The sequence below is a fragment of the Python bivittatus genome, unplaced genomic scaffold (assembly GCF_059951505.1).
Source record: "Python bivittatus isolate LINGU-HERP-01145 unplaced genomic scaffold, Pbiv_v1 ctg000090_np1212, whole genome shotgun sequence".
In the NCBI taxonomy this organism is placed as follows: domain Eukaryota; kingdom Metazoa; phylum Chordata; class Lepidosauria; order Squamata; family Pythonidae; genus Python; species Python bivittatus.
This window is the reverse complement of record NW_028277046.1, coordinates 4,141,685-4,159,989: the sequence shown is the minus strand read 5'-3', so window position 1 is coordinate 4,159,989 and position 18,305 is coordinate 4,141,685. Positions and strand designations below refer to the sequence as shown.

Here is an 18,305-nt window from a genome sequence, read left to right as displayed (position 1 = left end):
GCTGACCCAGAGCTGAAAAAAATAAGAATGATTTCTGAAGAGGGGCGTCTCCTGGCCCAGAGTACGTTTCATAAAAACGGCAGCACCTAGCCCACGTTTGGGAATCCCCTAAAGCTAAGCAGGATGGTCCCTGAGTGGATGGGACACCACCAGGAGACCCCAGGGGTGCCGACTAGCTTAGAAACGCCTGACGAAGCAAACCCCTTTCGTGGGGCGCCCCAGGAGCTGGCCTGAACCCCAGGGAGGAGTTTCCTTTTACAATATATCTATTTTTTAAAGACGATCACCCCCTACCCCTTGCCGTTAGCAGAGCAGCGGGTGCAAAAGTCCCAAAGATCTGCTTTGCGCCCTCCGAGCAAAACGATACGGCAGGTTTAGGAACCGGTTGTTGTTTTATTTTCTGTCCTTTTCACCGAAGGAAATGTTGCTTTTCCCCCCGCTGCACTTTCTCACAGAAACTGACCGGCACGCTCATTTTCTCGATGGTAGGTTCCAGTCTGGGGTTTCTCCAGCACGGATACACGCTCTTCCTGATCCACAGTCCGCTTGTGGTGAGTTAGCCCCGCTGGGCATTGCTGGGCACTGCCAGCTTGGGGGCTCGGGGGCCGTTCACACAACCCGCTGCCCTGCGTGGCCCCGCCGGTCTCGGCTGGCCCGGCACGCAGAAGCTGCCTTAGCACACCCCGTTGGGTTTTCCGACACCGTTTCTTTTCCCTGTTTTTTATTTGCTGGATTTATTTAGCCACGCAGCCAGCTGCAAACGGGGTTGGCTTCCGGGGGCGCGCGCTTTCTTTTCAAGCTGCCGATCCTTTGCGCAGGAAGCCGCGCCACCTGCCCAGGTTTCACGTTTGGCAACAGTTCCCCGTAACCATGTTCCACAGCTCTGTGGCTGACGTTGCTTTTGGGAATGCAGCTTTCCCCAAGGAGGAAACCCCGGTTGCCTTTCCTTAAAGGCCCTGGTGCGGTTTTCCATTCAGAAGGTCTCGTCTGCCCACCGTGACGGGCGATGGGCGAACCCGTTCCTGGGGGTGAAACAGGGAACGTTTTAGGATGTTCTGCCCTGATGTCTCTAAAAAAGAGTTTTGTATCTCTGCTCCAAATTCACTCAGAATTTCTCAGGACCTGGATTTTCCTTAGGGACTGTGAGTCGTTCCGGGTCTCTCCGCTGGCCAGCCTACCTCGCAGGGTTGTTAGGCGAGACGGAGGCAGCTGGGGACGTTGATGGTTCACGGCTCGGCGTCGTTGATGGAGCTTTCTGCTTTTGTATTGTTTTATGTTTTTCAGATAAAGTTACAGTTGTACCGTCTGGTGAAGGAAGAGAGCCAGAAAAACCCCAACTTTTCCAAGTTATTAATATTTATCGCCATCGCTTTATTCCCACTTGGAGGCCTTTTTGGGGTGTTCTTCTGTGGAGCTCTGGCAGACAGATACGGAAGGTACAGTGCGTCTTAAACAGAATTCCAGCGTGGTGGATATGCGACGAGGACCGGATTTTGGCGGTTTCCGGCAGCATCAGCCCCATAGATTGGCACATAAAGTGAATCCCTGCCCTGGGTTTGGGCAGGGCACCCCCCTAGCTTGCTAACCCACAGGTCCTTGGGCACCCAACACATTAACCCACTGAAAAGAGAGCCAAGGTTTAACTTAACCAAGATTAACGTGTTCTCTAAATGCCAGGTTGGGTCAGCCCCTGAGCAGAGGATGGAGATGTCTCCTGGAGACCATTGGGGGGTTAACTAACTCCCAAATGTTGGCCACCCTGGTTGAGGATGCTGGCTTTGGGCCCCCAAGGGGAGTAAGTGAGAAACCGGGGTGGCCCCAAGCGCCATCTTCGTTCCATCTCCAACTCTGATAATCTATTTGAAACCCTAATTTGCCCAGGAGATGGTCACCTTAGCGTCGGCAACAAGGACAAACCCAATTTTAATTTTTTTTCCCACCCCGTCTCTTTAATTCCCCTTGCGGCAACATCTGGGTGGCTTTCAAAATGGCTTTCCAGGTGACATCTCCCCGTGTAGGTTTTTTGGCGTCGCGCGCAATCTCTTGCCGTTCCAGGAACAGATTCTTTCTTTAGAAAAGAAAATCAAGCTGTTTCTGCCCGCTCAGGGCTTCTGGCTCCCTGTAGCATTCCTGAGGTTCCTCCGTGCTTTTTCTGTGTCTTTTCAGAAAATCTATCATACTCATTAATAATGGATTTAGTATCATTTCGTCTGCCGTCCTGTGTCTCGACAGAATAATCCAGCGCCCTGAATTCATCCTGTTTGCTCGCTTTTTTGCAGGAATAGTGTCAGGTGAGACAGGGGCCTGGAGTTACTAAATTAATTTATTTTAAGCCCCCAAAGCCCTGCGTTTGAATTAAATGTCCCTTAATTTAGGGGTCCCACCTTGCGATACGTACTCGGCATATTCTCAAGATCCTTTTGGGACTAGCGTAATGGGTTTCTTGCATCCTGGGAATCAGGATGGTGGTTTGCCAATATTCCAGGCGGAGAACATCCGGTCCTTTGGCAAGAAAACAAGGGACTACTTCTTTGGTGAATCCACAGGGAAGCTCCAGAAATCTCTAAATGAATGTAGAGATAAATTGGGTGCGGAAAGAAATGTATCCCGTTGCCAAGATTCCTGCAACCTAATCCCATCTCCCTTTCAATAAATCTGGTTAAAGAAGACTCTGAGACGCTGGGTTTTTAGCCGTAAGGAGCCAGCGTAAGCATCAGGCAGGAACAAATCAAGGTTGCGTCGGACGTAACGGCATCCTCGTATCGCAGTCTTCCCTAACCTGGAGATTTAAATCCCAAAATCTCAGGGCCAGCCGTGCGCCAGAGAGGCTCCTAAGTGCTGCGCTCGCCGTAATGCGTGCTGTGACCGTCATGCGCTTTTTAATTCATCCCACCAGGTTCCTTTACTTGCTCCGTCCCCCTCTACATCCTTGAAATCTCCTCCTTGAATCTGAGAGGTGCCCTGGTGACAGCTTCCATCCTCTTCCTCAACTGGGGCCATCTTTTGGGCCAAATTTTAAGCTTTCCCCAGATCTGGGGGAACCGAGAAGGTAAATTTTCCTGTTTTTGTCGTTCCTGCTAGCTTTGAGCCACGCTAAGGCTGAAAGCCCGGGTGGGGTGCCTTTCCTTCAGAGCAAGAGGAGAAGATGTAGAAAAGAGCAATGTTGGTTCTGAAACCTGGAGTGGCGTCTCCAGCTTCCTAACTTCCTCCCTCCCTCTCTCTCTTCCATAGATTATTCATTATTAGTGGGTATCACTGCTGCCTTTGCTGTCATTAGTAATATGCTCCTCCTGCTTTGCCCCGAAAGCCCCAGGTACCTGTATATCCAGAGGAACGACGAAGCGAACGCAAGGCAAGGTATGGCGACTCAGGTCTGGTGTCTCAGCCTGACGAGCTGCTCGTCTGGGCCAAATGGAGGACCAGGCTGGTAGCCCGGCTTCTGCCCTTCAGATCTTCAGGGCCTGGTTGGTCTCCCCAAATTTAGCCCCCTTGCAAAATGCAGCACTGTAAGGGGACCACCTTTGGGATGGTCGTAGGAAGCCCTTTTGACCCTCTTGGTGGTGTTGGATGCTTATGGGTGGGAACGGAAAAGGGAGGGGGGGTTCCTCTGGAGGCCAGGAGGCCGTGGCCAGAGATCATCTTGACAAGATGGGAGACCTCACCCCTTCTTCCTCAGTGTGGAAGGCAGCTTTGTTCCCCACCCTCCTTGCACTGGCCAAGTTGGAAGCCGTCATCCCAAAGTCTTCCTCGCAGGAGAACCGGGCGAGTCCTTCTCTTTCTGAAATAGAGTGAGGGTCCCTTGGAGTATGGCTGACCGGACCACCCAATTTCCAGGCGCCTTGAATCTGAGATGCGAAAAGGAAAGGAAGGAGGAGAAAAGAAGAAAGGATGATGGGTTAGAAGCTTTGCTCCCACCATCTTGAAGCCTTGGTCCACCCCAGCCCCCCAAACCCCAGAATTAAGTCCAGTTGGAAGAGATGCTTGGAAACCCACCCCTCTCACGCTCTGCAGATTTTCCTTTCCTCCCCTCCTCTTCCTCCTCCTCTAGTCTTGAAGAAGCTGAGAGGCAAAGAAGATGTGGAGGACGAGATGGAAGAACTTCGCCGGGAGCAGCTCGCCGAAAGCAACCAGAAGAACATGACGGCATGGCGCCTGCTCCATTTCCCTGGCCTCCGGTGGAACCTCCTCACCGTTGTCATCTTGGTCTCCGGAAGCCAATTTGTGGGCGTGAACATGGTTAGCAACTTCCCCAATCAGCCTCGCACCGAGAAGACATGGCCGTTGGCTTTAGCATGGTCCGATACTGGAGCCTCTGACCCCCAAAAGTGCCAGGCTTTTCGCCTGGAATGGAGCTTCTGGATCCAACTGTTCCCGGGCTCCAGGAGAGCAGAGAAAAGGGTGGAGAGGCAGGTGTTCGGGTTTGCAAAGCGGCAAGCCCTGCGTGTGCGTCCATTTGCAGTCTCTCCTCTTTGATTGCAGGGCTTTGTTTTCGCCGAGCGGATCTATAAAGCTTTAGGGCTGTCCACCAAAGCCAAGAGGCTCATTCCGCTAGCGGGAAACGTGATCGTCCAACTGATGCTCCTGACAACCGTAAGCAACCCAGCGTTCCCACTTTATTACTGGTTTGTTCAAGTTATGAGCCGCTTCCATTGCCCAACCGAGTCGGGGTGATGTATCCAAAGTGATACAGCCAAGGAGGAGGCAGGAGGAACAAATTACCAAAGTGAAACCTGGTCACGGTCACGGGCCAGAAATCTTAACAGCTGAGATTCAACACCGGCTTGATGGCGCGTGCTCTGTCCATCGAATCAAAGCTGGCCCATGATAAAATTTTCAGCAAACTTCAAAGCGATGCAAGGTTGGCTCGACAGGGAGTCGATCTGTCCTGCGCGAGTGACCTTGTCAGGGCATAGACATGTCCTGAAGTAGCAACGTTTTGCCATGGAATGGGTGATGTTAGATTAAAAAAAAAAATTGGCTTTACTAGGGGAGAAACAAGAACCAAGGAATATAATCCCAATATTAGTCGATCCCAAATCGCCCTGCCCTGGGGTCTGCTAAAAGAATCTTTCCCTCCTTCCCCAGCATTACGGGCTTCTCCAGAGAGTTGGGTCTTTGCACAATGTGTTCGAAGTAGGATCATTTGAGCCTGGTCATTGGTGCCTCAAGGGAGAACTTTGGGTTGGTTGGTTTGATGATCCATCGGCTTGTTTTCTTGGCTGTCCACGGTCTTCTCAGGAGTCTTCTCCAACACCAGAGTTCAAAAGCGTCAATGCTCTTCTGCCTTGCTTTTTTTCTAGATATGCACCGTCGAGACCTTGGGGCGGAAGTTTCTCCTTTTGACTGGCTTCCTGATCTGTAGCGTGTCAAATCTTTCCCTAGTCTTCTGTCTTAAGTTTCAGGTGGGTAACCCTACCTCCCTCTGCACTAGAATAACGTGGGTGCCACCCGGTTTCCTTCCCTGTGTTTGCCCCCAGACAATCTCCCAGCCAGTTAAAATCGATCTTATCAATTTCGCCCAGTTGGTCAATTTCCCCAATTAGTCAATTTCACCCAGTTGGTCAATGTCACTTAGTTGTTCAATTTCACCAATTGGTCAATTTTGCCCAGTTGGTCAATTTCCCCAATTAGTCAATTTCACCCAGTTAGTCAATTTCCCCAGTTAGTCCATTTGGCCCAGTTGGTCAATGTCACTTAGCTGGTCAATTTCACCAATTGGTCAATTTCACCCAGTTCACGCCAGTTTTCTGGAGATGGGATTCCCAGCCCCTGTGGGAACCAGGTGGCTGGTTGAAGGTGTGAAACAGTGGGGAGGAGCCTTGATGCTCCCCCCACCGGTGCTTCCTTCCTCCCCACAGATCGACAACCCCTCTCTGGCCTTCCTCAGCATTGTTTTGATCATCCTCTTCTTCCTCGGGTACATAACGGGACCAGGTTTGTGATCAGATGGGATCCGGAGTTTTCGCAGGAGGGGCAAGACAGAGGGAGGGTTTTTCTTTTAATCATTGGTGTATTACCCACAAGACCTCACCTTTTCCCTCCATCCAGCTTCCATCTCTGTTGTGATTATCGGCGAGTTGTTCCTCCAGTCGTCCCGAATGTCCGGGCTCATGATCGCGGGGTTGGCCACTTGGACAACCCGTTTTATCTCGGCGTTGTTGTTTCTTCTGACCGAGGTGAGGGACGCTGGCGGGTTCCCCATTTATTGATTTAAAAACTGACCCGCACCATCCTTTGGGAGTTTTTCCAACGTGGCAATTGGTTTGCCGTGGAGCTCTGTGCGTCTCGTGCGTCCGCGGAGGTTGAGCTCCCTTCTCCCGTTTTTAATTCTTCGCTTCCGTCTCCAGCCACGCATCGGACCTTACAGCTTGCTCTTATATTGGCCCTTTATCATCCTCACCTTTATCTACATTTTGCGGATGGTCCCGGAAACCAGAGGCAAGACGTTCCAGGAGATCCAGAAGAGCGTGGCCGCCCACATCCGCAAACACTCCAGAAAAACCGTGGCTGAGTAGAAGCAGGAAATGTATTTCCCCCTTTCTTTGAAAAGTGGATCTGGAAAAATGAAGTAAATTCGGCGCTCGCCGCAGTCTTGATGTGCTTGTTTTTTTAAGCGGAGGATGCTGGGTGTTCGTTTGGGAAAAAGACCAGCTTGGGAACTGAACAGAGCTGCGGGAGGAGAGGGTTAGCTGGGTTGCAGAGAGGAAGGGGGTGCCAGCCCTGCAGGGTAGGCCAGAGCAGAAAATCAACTCCACAGGAAGACTAGAGCTATGCTTTATTGCAATAGGCTTTAATACAGGGTTTCTCAACTTTAATACAGGGTTTCTCAACCTCGGCAGCTTTCCGATGCGTGGACTTCAACTCCCAGAATTCCCCAGGCTGGGGAATTCTGGGAGTTGAAGTCCACGCATCTGAAAGCTGCCGAGGTTGAGAAACTCTGCTCTAACAACCAGAATTTTGCAAGCCTGGTTGTGCTTTACTTCCTGTCCAGTGAATCAGGAAAGCAGTTCCAGATATTTTCTGGCTTCCTTGCACATAAAGAACATTTCAGCCTTTTTTGGTCACGTTACGATTTCTGCCCAAGGTCATTTTCCTGACTCTGTATCGGGGATTAGGGGGAAGATCTCCTGGAAGTCCGCTGAGCTGCCATGATATCGAACGATGATGGTTTTCTCCTGACCCTTTCTGGCCATATCAATCGATCTCGCCATCTGCTCGGACGGGACGGCGTGCCAAAGAAAGGCGCGTTGCTAAAATAATAATTCAAATGCCCCGCGGCTGCCCGCAGAATTAAACCAGACGCGCATTTTCCACCACTGTTTTCGTTCTGGGGTGGTTTGGAGTGGCCTTGCCATAAAACCCTTGCCAGGTTTCCACCAAGGAGCCAGAGGATAGAGAAATGAGAGGCAGAAGGCAAAATACGATATTGAATAAAGTCAGATGAAGTGATGTAAGGAAATAAGGTAAAATAAATAAAGTATAAAGTAAAAATAAAGGGAAAGAAAAGGAAAAAAAGAAATGAAATGAAATGAAATGAAATATGACACAACCAGAATTTGACAACTTGCTGATCCTTATTTCTGGCTCAGCGTTAGGAACCCAGAGCCGGATAAAAAGCAAGACTTAATAAGTGTATTATTTACTGACAAGCCTGTTGAATGTGCCCACGCAGGACCATCTGCCAAGACTCCAGAGCCACCCGGGAACCCCAGATTATTAAAATAACTTACTTGCCTCCCAAAAGTAGGAATTAGAAAATCTACAGAAAGGGCTGGAGCGCGCAGGCCTGACGGCGGGGCTTTCCGAATCCTCCTTCCAGCCACCCTGGCGAAAAGGAAACGGTTTCCCCCAAGCGTGGATTTATTTGGGAAGGTCCCCCAAACGGAGCTCTCTGTTCAACCTTGGTATCTGTCCAGCATTTGCAGAAAGATGTTTAACTGGGTCAGTGAGCGCCCTTGTGCGCCGTGCGGTGCGTCTTTAACCAGGCTGTTTTTTTTCCTTTCTATTTTCAATGGGTGCCAAATTGGCCCGTTTGGTTAGGCCACGGCTCAGCTTCTGGCGCGGGACCCCTCAACGCGAGCGCGCCCTTTGCCCGCGGGTGGCTTTGCATGCCCACCCGGTTGTGCCCGTACCCAGCTGGCCTGTTCCTGTCCCGTCACTCCCTCGCCTGGCATGGGTGGCTCAAAAAGAAATTAAGGAAGCCCATTTCAAGAGAAATCAGCCTTGCGACATTGCCTGTGGCTCCTGGGAATTGGAGCATCCTCTAGCCGGAGTTTAAAATGAAAGATCGCCGCTTCACCTGGAACCAAGACAATCTCCCTTTTTCTTTTTTTAGTTTTATTTTGCAGGATGCTGCAAAACATCCGTGGTTAATATAGTCACAGTTTGCCAAGCGTGCCACACAGTCTTATAAATTATTCCCGTGGACTCGAAAAGACAAGCTAACATGGGGTTGGCTGTGGTTTGGGGCATTGCACAAACCCTCTTTGCATTAGGGGCTAGCGAAGCATCCTTGGTTACCGGAAGGCCTTTTTCTGACGTTTCGTTCCATATGGAAATTCATGCAAAACAGCTCCTAACTGCCAACCGCTTTCCCCGGAACGTTCCCGCCCCCTTCGCCTGATTGGCTCCCTCCACGGCCCCGGCGCTCGTTCAAAAGAAAATAGGCCTGCGTGGATCCGGTCTTTCCCCTTTTGCTCCAAGACAGGAAAAAAAAGTAAATTTGCATTTTGCTTTTCCCTTTTCCAGCCTTAAAACGCCAAAGCTGGGGACGCCCCGTGGTTGGGGAGGGTTGTTTCGATGGGCAACTGTTTTCCCCAAACGGGCACCTTCCAAACGGGCGGGCAGAGGGGCAGTTGAGGACGCGGGGAGGGTGCCAACGAATTTGGGGAGCTTATGGAAGGAGCCCAGGGATTGAACGTGAGGCTCTCAAGCCGACGTTCGAAGGAAAAGACGAAGGCCTTTTGCTTGGGTCCATCCCCTCTCGTAATTTCCTCTTTGAGCCTCCCTGATCCGCAGCAGTCTACCTTGAAAATGAGCAATCAGGGAGCCTAGTTTGGGGAATCTGGCTTGATTCAGGGGGAGGATCATAGTTCGTAAATGCGGTGAAAGAATGAACGAACGGACAGGCTTTTTGCTTTTTCTCTCTTTTACGCCTGAGTTTCTAGGCAACAAGGGGTCCTCCTGATACCCAAGGAAGGATGGAGGACGAAGAGGAATCGGGGCCCACAATCAGAGACAATGTGAGTTTGCGGGGTCGGATAAGTTGTGGTTGTACTGAAACGGTCTTTCTCTTAAGCCGTGATCCTTTCTAACCTTCGGGGTGAGGCTGGGCAAAGATCTGGGGCTGACCCAGAGCTGAAAAAAATAAAAAAATGACTTCTAAAGAGGGGCTTGCTCTCTTGGTCCAGAGTGCCAAGCGCGAAAAGCAGCCTGGAAGTTTAATAAAATAAACTTCCAACCCCCTTCCGTGTCGCTTTCACGGAAGCAACCTGGGCACGTCCCTGAAGCCACACAAGTCAAACCCGATGGAGGACCCATTTCCTTTTTAAAAAGGAGAAACATGGCTTGGTTTTCCCCACGCCGTTGACATAACCGTGGTTTCCTTTCTTCTGTTGAAGCTGACCGGCATGCTGATCATATCTATGTTGGTATCTTATCTCGGATACTTTCAATACGGCTACACCGTCTTGGTGGTCCATAACCCGGCTTCGGTAAGTCTTGCCGAGTTAATCGGGGTTTGTCTGGGATGAGAACCCTGATCAGACCCCTGGCCTGAGTTCTCCCCACTCACCATGCTCAAATGCTTGGGGCTGGTCGATGGCTTGGTGTAGCGGGCAAACCTGCATAGCGTGGTCCTTTGGCTGGGGTTTTCCGAAGAAGAACACGTCTCTGTGTTCAAGGGAAAAAGTGCAAGGGTGAGCCAAGGAGCTGGTGGGCACAAGTGGGTGATTTTCCCCAGGCCCCTGTCCTGTTTGTGTGCACGATGCACGTGACACACTCATAATCCAAATGCAACCTCTAATAAGTTTCCTAGCGCGCTCTGCTAACCGAGAAAGCCATTCAAGTGCGCAGTACAGATAGACCCCAATTTAAGAACAAGTTCTGTTCCCGAGGTCTGTCCATAAGTTGAATTTGTACGTAAGCTGGAACAGTATTATTACATAATACTGTATAAGTAGTATCGTGTATTTAACTCAAACCATTGTATATTTAACTCAAATTTTGCTACAGTAGGCTCCCTTCTTAACTATGGCTCGTCCGTAAACCGGGCGTTCTTAACCCGGGGACTCCCCATACCGGATCTGATTTTTAACTGTAGTTGTTCAGGGATACAGTCAGAGAAGGACCGAGGAGGATGAAACAACTGGGCTTGTATTAAGCATTTATTCTGTACCCCAACGTCTTAAATTTAGTTCCTGGATGATGGGAAAATCCTCCTTTTCTTTCTCAACTGGCTATGCCAAGAGGCTTTTGAATTGCTAGAAAGACCAACAGATACGCAGGATGAAAAATCTTCTTTTCCCTTGTTTATTTTATTTATATAAATACACACACACATACGGAAGGGGGGCATACCTTTCTGCAGGCTCGTTTGTTTCAGGTTCCTGCAAAGAAATCATAGCCCCTACAATAAACCCCAAATGCAAAGAGAGCTGTTAAAAAGTCAGATTTAAGGGCCAGATTGACTGAATTTGAGAAGAGGCTGTGGACGAGAGATGCCCCGGTCTAGGTGGGACAGGTTGGGAACGGGACAGCCACAACTTTGTACTTTTGACGGCTGGCGCGGATGTTTCTTCCCAAAGCACCTCATCTCCAACATTACAAAGATGGAAATGAAGAATCTGAAAGTTTTCTGGTTCGCCTTGTCGCCCGCTGTGATATTCTTCCCTGTGGGAGGGGTCACTGGCGTTGTGTTGTTCGGAAACCTGGTTGACAAATACGGCAGGTACAAGAACCGGCGCGGAGGGGCGGGGGGCGCACAATTTCCCAGGGCCGTTGAGCAAAGTAAATGCTTGTAGGTATCTCCTGGAGGTCTCTTTTCCAGTGGACGCCTTGGAGAGACAAGCTCAGGTTCCCCCCATTTTCGCTGCCCTGAATATTCTGCATTTTTGCAACGTAATTTGCCAGGAAATCTTCCACCCAGCTCCTTTAGCTTCTGGGCCACGTCAGAAACAATCCCTTATCCCATACCCCATAACTTTAATTTCCCTATTTTCTTTCTCTTGTTCTGGCGTCTGGATAGGAATCCACCCAGGGCAGGACTCCCTGCGACATTTTTTGCCGAGGAACCCCCGAAGCCGAATGATTTTTTAAAAAAGTTACCTGTTATTTTTGGGAACTGGTGGGTGGCGTGGGGAGGAGATTGAAGGAGAAATGAATTCATGTCTATTCTGATCCCACCCCACCCCCAGATCTGGTGCGAGATCTCAGCGGTGGCTCCAAAGCTGAGCATCGTCTGGAAAAAGTTGTGCGTCTCTGTTTTCAGGGAATGAATTTTGGGGGGGGATGTTTTGCCTAATAACGGGATAATCACGCCTAGTTCTGCTTTGCATGGGGCCTGGGAGCTCTGGCAAAGACAGAGCGGAGGGTCTGCTTAAAATATTGGGGAGGAATGACAGCCCCTAACTCTAGTTTAATTTTTTAAAAAAATTTTTGGCTAAGGCCCATCCGGCTCCTTTTCCTACTCTTCCTTTCAGAAGGTACCTCTTGCTGTTGAATAACGCCTTCAGTTTGCTCGCCTCTGCCTTCCTGTGCCTTTCCAACATCATACAGATCTTCAAATTCACAATTTTCGCCAGTTTTATTACAGGGATATGCGCAGGTGAGGAAAAAACAAAAATGGGTCTGCTCTTCAGATCACCCCAAGACTGTCGGGCCGATCTTAGGAATCGAGCTCTGTGATTTGTAAACCGAGGAAAGGAGGGAGGGGTAGAAGTTGGCACATTCTCAGAGGCACTCCGTCCTTGGCGGTTCCACGTAGGGAGACCCAAGACCAAGGATGCATTGCAGATCGGTCACTTCGGCCTCTTTATATCTTTGCCACCACAATTTGGGATGCTGAAGAGGCTAGCCGCTTATTTAGAGACTTGGCTCTTCAGCAGGGCAGACAAACCAGCCATTTCCGGCTCCTGCTTTTGGGTTAAAACCATAGAACAAGGGAGAGAATGGGTCTTGTATTCCCCATCAAGCTTTCACCCCCCACAGGAGGGGGTGAGTTTGGGAAAAAGTTGGGTTAGATTAACTGCAGCCCCTCTTCTCAAAAAAAAAAAAAAAAAAAAAAACTCAAAATTTTTGTGCGGAAACTCATCTGGCTGTCCATCGAAGGTATGCTTTATTTATAGAAATTGGGCATATCCGCGCAATCCTAAAGCAGAGGAAAAATGTCAAGTTCTAAGCAAAAAGAATTAGAACAGCGGGTTCGAATCCTAACCTTACAATTACAGATGAAAATTGACGAAGCAGCCGCTGGCGCCATCTCCCGGTTGCCATGTGCCCGCACACTGGCGAAGCTTTGCTTTTTAATAAAAACCGATCGCCCCGAGGAATAAAAAATAAATCAACAGAGAAACGGGAGGCATAAAAATAAATGAAATAACTAAAAGCCTGCAATCTCGTGGTGGTGGATTTATCTCCTGGGGTCCCATCCCTTAAAATGGGTTATGCTCCGGGCTTCTTGGCTCCCAGACCTCACAGGACACCAGACTGAAATATTACAATCAGAACAGGGGGAAAAAATTGCACGGACAGCACAGGTTCAGTTAAACTTGGAACGGTTGGCCGTCCCAAAGCTTGGCGCTTGGTGTATTCACAGCAACGCTGTGCCGTTTGCTTGACAGCCACGTAGCCGATCTGTTTGCCCTTTCGTTCTTCCAGAATATTTTTAATTTCCAGTCTAGGGAAGTTGTGGAACTCTCCTCTCCAGACCAAGCTTCACCCTGCATAGTTTCTCAACATCGACCAAGGCTGGCTGGGTTGAAGTTCTCTGTTACGAACCAGCGTTCGCAAGACGGGCCCTTGGCCCTTTCTCGCTATCGCTGCATCAAGGCATGCCGTGAACCCACCGCTCAATTTCCTTATCCAACTTAGGTATCTTCTCCTGCTGTGTCCCTATATACCTCTTAGAGGTATCCCCCACCCCCATGAGAGGATCTCTGACCGCGACCTCAGTCCTCTTCTTCATCTTCGGCATTGTGATCGGTCAGATATTAGGACTCCCCCAGATTTTGGGGAACAAAGAAGGTACGTGTATCGATCGAATCATCGCTGAAGCTCATCTTTGGAAACCTCGCAGGAGCCAGAATAACTCCCACGCAGCAGCGGTGAAATAATTGCCCGCTACCGCGTTTCTGCCTAAGAGGCACGTCATAAAAGGAAAGGCGACAGGGCAGGAAAAGGAAAAAGGAAACGTCAGGCACAGATTCTAAAAAGCAGCGAAGGGTGGGGAAAGACTGTGCCCTTGGCAAATCGTCCATCCAAACTTTTTTTTTCCCCCTCACTCACAGGTTTCCCATTATTGGCCGCTGTACTGGGTGTCATTGCTACCGTTTGCATTTTGCTACTGCTGATCTGTCCGGAAAGCCCCCGGTTTTTATTCATTCAGATGAAGGATGAAACAAAAGCAAGAGAAGGTAAGGGTGCAACGGCCTCCTGGCTGCTGGGCGTCAGCCTTGCAATGACCTGGGAGCCACGGAGGCGGCTCGCGGTCCTCCTGAAGCTTGTCCCGTCATTTCGAACTTGCGGCTGCAGCGCGGGGAGCAGGTGTCACTTCCCTGACCTGGCCATTTCCTCTCTTCCCATCCAGTCTTAAAAAGCTTGCGGGTGCAGGAGGACGTGGAAGACGAGATTCAGGAACTCCAGAAGGAAGACCTTTACGAATACGAGGGCAACGAGAAAGAGATAACAATCTGGAAACTCTTATGCATGCAGAAATTTCGGTGGCCTATCATCACCGTCATCGTTTTTATGGCTGGAAGCCAACTCTCAGGCATTAACGGGGTAAGGAAAAAATGCATCCCGAATACTTCCCAAAAAGCAGGAGAAAAGCAAACAGACAAAGAAACCAGAATATGGATCGTGGGGTTTGTTCTACGCTGAAAACGGGCAGTTTGGGGTAACCAGCTCCCAAGCCTAAGCTTTTGGAAGGCAGCTGTGTCCCGAATGAGATTTTTCTGAGTTTTGGAAGGGGGAGGGAGAAGAAAAGGTGAATAAAATGGGTGTCTGACATCCCGTTGGATGGCTTCCCCTATTTTCCCCTCCCTGCCCTGTTCCCATGTGGATTTCGCTTCTCTTTTAAGGGCAACAGATAGAAAGTCCAAATCTCCCTAGTTCTCCTCTCCCGAACAAACTCTGGGTTTGCAGCATCCTCTTTAGCGCAACTCCTCTTTTCCCTTTGACCACAGCTGTTCTTTTACGCCGAGAAAATCTACGAAGCTATGCAATTATCCAAGAAGAACGCAAATATCGTTTCTTTAGCTATCAGCGTCATCGCCATCTTCATCATTCTCACCGCGGTAAGCCGCACGCCTTTCCAGCTTTCCCAAAGGCTAAAACCCAGGGCAAAATGTGGCTTTTCCCTCTCCTCCCCCCACCTTTTGGAAAAAAATCATAATAAATCCCTGTGCTCTGGGCTCTGAGTAGCTCTAAAGAACAGGAAAGAAGGGCTGATTTGCAGAAACGGCTCTGCCGGGTAGAAAGGATAAAGGGTTTTGTCGCTGCTTGAGGAAACGGTTTATATCCCGTCGGTCCTTTGCAAGCCGTGCTGGATCTTGGTGGCTATCTCAGCGGCCAGCTCTGTTCCTCCAAACTTGCTAAACCGCTGGATCCAAGGCTGCTTTTTCAACAATTGCAAGACCTGCTAACTTTCCAGCGGCAGGAGGCCTGGCCTTGCTTCCTTGCAAGAAAGAAGGAACGGGTGGCTCCGTTTTTCACCCTGCCATGGTGGTGCCTGGGAGCCACCTAGCAACATGAGATTTAGGGCTGTGATACCTGCGGCCTTGCCCTTGAGATTCCCCCTACCATATGTCTGTTGTGTCTCCTTGATTTTTTTCCTAGATCAATGTGATTGAGACGTGGGGGCGGCGAATTCCTCTCATCATGGGCTTCATGATCTGTAGCATGACCTGCATTCTGTTAACGTTCACCCTCGAATTCCAGGTTTGGAAGCTCCCTGCTTCCAGCGGGGATCTCCACCCTGCCCCTCTTCCCAAGCCCCCCACCTCAATCTTGCCCTTGCTGGGAGCCCACAACTAGTTTGGGCACCTTAAGCTTAGAGAAAGCCAGGTGCCGGGCGGAGAGGGGGACCTGTTCACAAGACTTGTTCCCTACGTGAGCTTGTCCTCTTTCCACAGGTCTACAACCCTCTGATGGCTTACCTTAGCCTGATTTGCATTATTCTCTTTTTAATTGGGTACATGTTAGGACCAGGTAGGTGAACAGGCAGGACGCTGAAGGTTTGCTAGAAACTCCAGACAGCAAGGGGGGGTTGCAAAACGAGACCCCCGTCTACAAAGGCAGCCCAGACTGAGCCCTTTCTCCCTTTCCTCCCAGCATCAATCCGCATCGTCATCCTGGGAGAACTTTTCCTTCAGTCGAGCCGGGCCTCGGCTTACATGGTTGGATGCTGTGCGGTGTGGTTCACGCGCGTTGTCTCTGGGCTGATCCTTATCCAATTGGAGGTGAGCCCTCACGCAAACGGACGCTTCTACGCCTTCACGGGACACGAGCACGGTCCTTCTCGCCCTCCCGCTGCCCGGAACTCCCAGGCTGATCTTCTGAGTTGCAACCCCAGCGCGGACGGAGGGCATCGATTTGGGTGCTAGATCCAAGCCAGGCTGTAATCTTACCCTACAGGGTAGTTGTGAGCTGGGAATCGGAGGAGGGAAAGAGAAGTGGGGGAGCATCCTTGGATGCGATGCATCAGGGAAAGAGAGCAGATTCATTCACTCTGCGGATTGGTTATCAAGCCGAGTTAAAAACTGAGGCGGGCAGGAGTCGAACATCAGCCGGTAGGACAGGTAGCAAGGTCCGATGCCTTGGCATTGGCTAAGCTCAGTGTAAGTTAGAAAAAACTCTCCTTTCATGTCATTTTCCCTTTGCCCTCTTTCCAGTTACTCCTGGGCCCCTACTCTTTGCTGGTCTACTGGCCCTCCTGCGTGGCCACCTTCATTTACCTTTTCAAGATGATCCCCGAAACGAAGGGCAAATCCTTTCTGGAAATCCAGAAGGCCATGGCCGAGCGCTCAGCCAAACCAAAGAAGAACAAGCAACTTGAAATCACAGAAAATAGCTGAATTTATTAAAAGGAAATGATTGCTGATTTTCAAAGGAGGGCCCACCGAGACGCCTTATTGCTGCCTTTCCGTGCGTGTTGTCCGCTGTTTCTCTTTCTTGGAGGGTTAAACTAGGTCTCCTTTCCCCTGGATTTCAGCTCTTCTGTTCAGCCAGGATGTACGAGCCAAGAATTTGGCCCTAAATATTTTAAGCCTCCTCATTCTGCAGATTTCTCTGGAATAACTAACTAGAACGCAAGTAGATCCTTGTTGAGGATTGGATTTTGATGGCCTTGAAGACAGTTCCGGGCATCTGGGCACTGTTAGCGCCCGCGTTGGTCACTCTCACAAAATGGCCACCGAGGAGGGGCGTGGCCTGTCCCAAAAGAGAAGAAGTGGGGCTATTTGTACCACAATCCCTTAATTTCACCCCCCCAAATCTTTGTTTGCAGGGCCACCATGGGACCCTCACTACTGCTAGAAATAAAGATATTTGGAGTGGTTTCTGTGCTGTTCCCTGTCTCTTTCAGTTTCTTTGAATTTAAATAAATATTCTTTTTAGAAGCTAAAATGCCAAAAGTTGTAAAGAGTCTTGTTGTGCAAGGAGACACTTTTAAAAAAAGCTTTGGATCTCTTCTTCTGTGGCTAGGTGGGTTTCTTTCAGATTCTTTTTCACTGTTGATGCCCACCCTGCTCCCTTGGGATATATAAATGGCCCATCTGGGTGTGGGCATGCATGCGCATGGGACCAGGGACTTGGACTGAACATTCACATCTGGAAAGCTGATGTTAGAGGGGCTGGTGTTGCAGCGGGAGAGGCAGATTCGAACTCGTATCTTTTGCTTTGCAAACTGGCTGCTTAGTCGCTAAACTAGAATTATTCAAACTGGCTGGGCAACTCTGGGAGTTGAAGTCCACGCCTCTTAAAAGTGGAAAGTCTGAAAAACACTCTGCTAAACGAAGAGAGGCTCCAAGCCAGGGATTCCCTTGGGGAGCCCCCCCCCCACAAACGCCAACAGCGTCCTGCAGGATTTCCCACTTTATGGCTGCAATGCCAGAAGGGGCCACAGGGTGGCGGTGTTTTCTGCCTTGACCAGCTGCCTACAGCTTTGAACAGGCTATCTTAGCTCAGTTTAACTCGGTTTCCCTGGTCTCAGGCTGTTCCCAGCTCCTGGGCTCTGTATTGCAATATTTATTAACAATTAATAATAAGAGGTAATGATGAGAATAATCGGACGCCTTTAAAGCGGCTTATTCCCTTTTCCGGCTGCAGCGCCACGAACGGCCACAGGGCGGCGGTGTTTTCTGCCTTGACCATCTGATGGCAGCTTTGAACAGGCTACCTTAGCTCATTTAACTCGGTTTCCCTGGTCTACGGCCGTTCCCAGCTCCTGGGCTCTGTATTGCAATGTTTATATCAATACCAATTAATAATAATAGAGATAATGAGAATAATCGGGTGCCTTAAAAGCGGCTTATTCCCTTTTCCGGCTGCAGCGCCACGAACGGCCACCGGGTGGCGGTGTTTTCTGGTCTACCATCTGCCTACAGCTTTGAACAGGCTATCTTAGCTCATTTAACTCGGTTTCCCTGGTCTCAGGCTGTACCCAGCTCCTGGGCTGTGTATTGTAATATTTATATCAATATAACTTAATAATAATAGGGGTAATGGGAATAATAATCGGACGCCTTAAAAGCGGTTTATTCCCTTTTCCGGCTGCAGCGCCACGGGCGGCCACCGGGCGGCGGTGTTTCTGCCTTTACAGCTTTGAACGGGCAATTTAGCCCAGTTTGACTGTTTGAAGTCGGTTTCCACCCTCACATCCAGGGCTTCATCTTCTCATCCTGGTCTGTTTCTGAAGTAGCCGCCTTCCACCTTTCTGAGCTCGTGAGAAAACGGAGCAGGAGGAAGGAGCAGGTAAAAGCCAAACTGAATTAACCTTTAGGGTAACCCCGTCCCCAAAAAGTCCGTTTTTCATCATGTCAAGAAGGTGGGGAGAATAAAAACAGCGCTTTCGAGCCTCGGAGACCTTG

At 49.8% G+C, this 18,305-nt stretch overlaps 2 protein-coding genes across 6 annotated transcripts; both read left to right on the top strand.

Moving 5' to 3' along the window:
• The first annotated feature begins 153 nt into the window (after nucleotides 1-153).
• Nucleotides 154-6,814, top strand: LOC107326220 (solute carrier family 2, facilitated glucose transporter member 5-like). Of its 4 annotated transcripts, XM_088136789.1 has the most exons (10): nucleotides 251-551; nucleotides 1,285-1,436; nucleotides 2,167-2,291; nucleotides 2,897-3,049; nucleotides 3,232-4,236; nucleotides 4,480-4,590; nucleotides 5,301-5,402; nucleotides 5,859-5,934; nucleotides 6,049-6,176; nucleotides 6,348-6,814. In XM_088136789.1, exons 5-10 carry the CDS (start codon nucleotides 4,090-4,092, stop codon nucleotides 6,513-6,515), a joined length of 732 nt encoding a protein of 243 aa, XP_087992915.1. In that variant the 5' UTR covers nucleotides 251-551; nucleotides 1,285-1,436; nucleotides 2,167-2,291; nucleotides 2,897-3,049; nucleotides 3,232-4,089; the 3' UTR covers nucleotides 6,516-6,814. The 4 variants fall into 4 exon arrangements, with proteins under 4 accessions (XP_087992917.1, XP_087992915.1, XP_087992914.1 ...); XM_088136788.1 differs by lacking the exon at nucleotides 251-551 and having other exon boundaries at nucleotides 831-2,291; XM_088136790.1 differs by lacking the exons at nucleotides 251-551; nucleotides 1,285-1,436; nucleotides 2,167-2,291 and having other exon boundaries at nucleotides 2,494-3,049.
• A 121-nt stretch (nucleotides 6,815-6,935) lies between these two features.
• Nucleotides 6,936-16,841, top strand: LOC112541101 (solute carrier family 2, facilitated glucose transporter member 5-like). 2 transcript variants are annotated; one of them, XM_088136783.1, is made up of 12 exons: nucleotides 6,936-9,242; nucleotides 9,621-9,713; nucleotides 10,806-10,948; nucleotides 11,700-11,824; nucleotides 13,090-13,242; nucleotides 13,506-13,631; nucleotides 13,805-13,998; nucleotides 14,403-14,513; nucleotides 15,055-15,156; nucleotides 15,351-15,426; nucleotides 15,550-15,677; nucleotides 16,110-16,841. In XM_088136783.1, exons 1-12 carry the CDS (start codon nucleotides 9,201-9,203, stop codon nucleotides 16,290-16,292), a joined length of 1,476 nt encoding a protein of 491 aa, XP_087992909.1. In that variant the 5' UTR covers nucleotides 6,936-9,200; the 3' UTR covers nucleotides 16,293-16,841. The 2 variants fall into 2 exon arrangements, with proteins under 2 accessions (XP_087992909.1, XP_087992910.1); XM_088136784.1 differs by lacking the exon at nucleotides 13,090-13,242.
• Nucleotides 16,842-18,305: the final 1,464 nt, after the last annotated feature.

Bases quoted from the DNA above. Each gene is read 5' to 3' on its own strand.
- LOC112541101 (XM_088136783.1), top strand. From the start codon at position 9,201: ATGGAGGACGAAGAGGAATCGGGGCCCACAATCAGAGACAAT. The intron at 11,825-13,089 runs GTGAGGAAAAAA...TATCCAACTTAG, and splicing joins TATTACAGGGATATGCGCAG to GTATCTTCTCCTGCTGTGTC. The intron at 13,243-13,505 runs GTACGTGTATCG...CCTCACTCACAG, and splicing joins GATTTTGGGGAACAAAGAAG to GTTTCCCATTATTGGCCGCT.
- LOC107326220 (XM_088136789.1), top strand. From the start codon at position 4,090: ATGGAAGAACTTCGCCGGGAGCAGCTCGCCGAAAGCAACCAGAAGAAC. The intron at 4,237-4,479 runs GTTAGCAACTTC...CTTTGATTGCAG, and splicing joins AATTTGTGGGCGTGAACATG to GGCTTTGTTTTCGCCGAGCG. The intron at 5,935-6,048 runs GTTTGTGATCAG...CCCTCCATCCAG, and splicing joins CGGGTACATAACGGGACCAG to CTTCCATCTCTGTTGTGATT.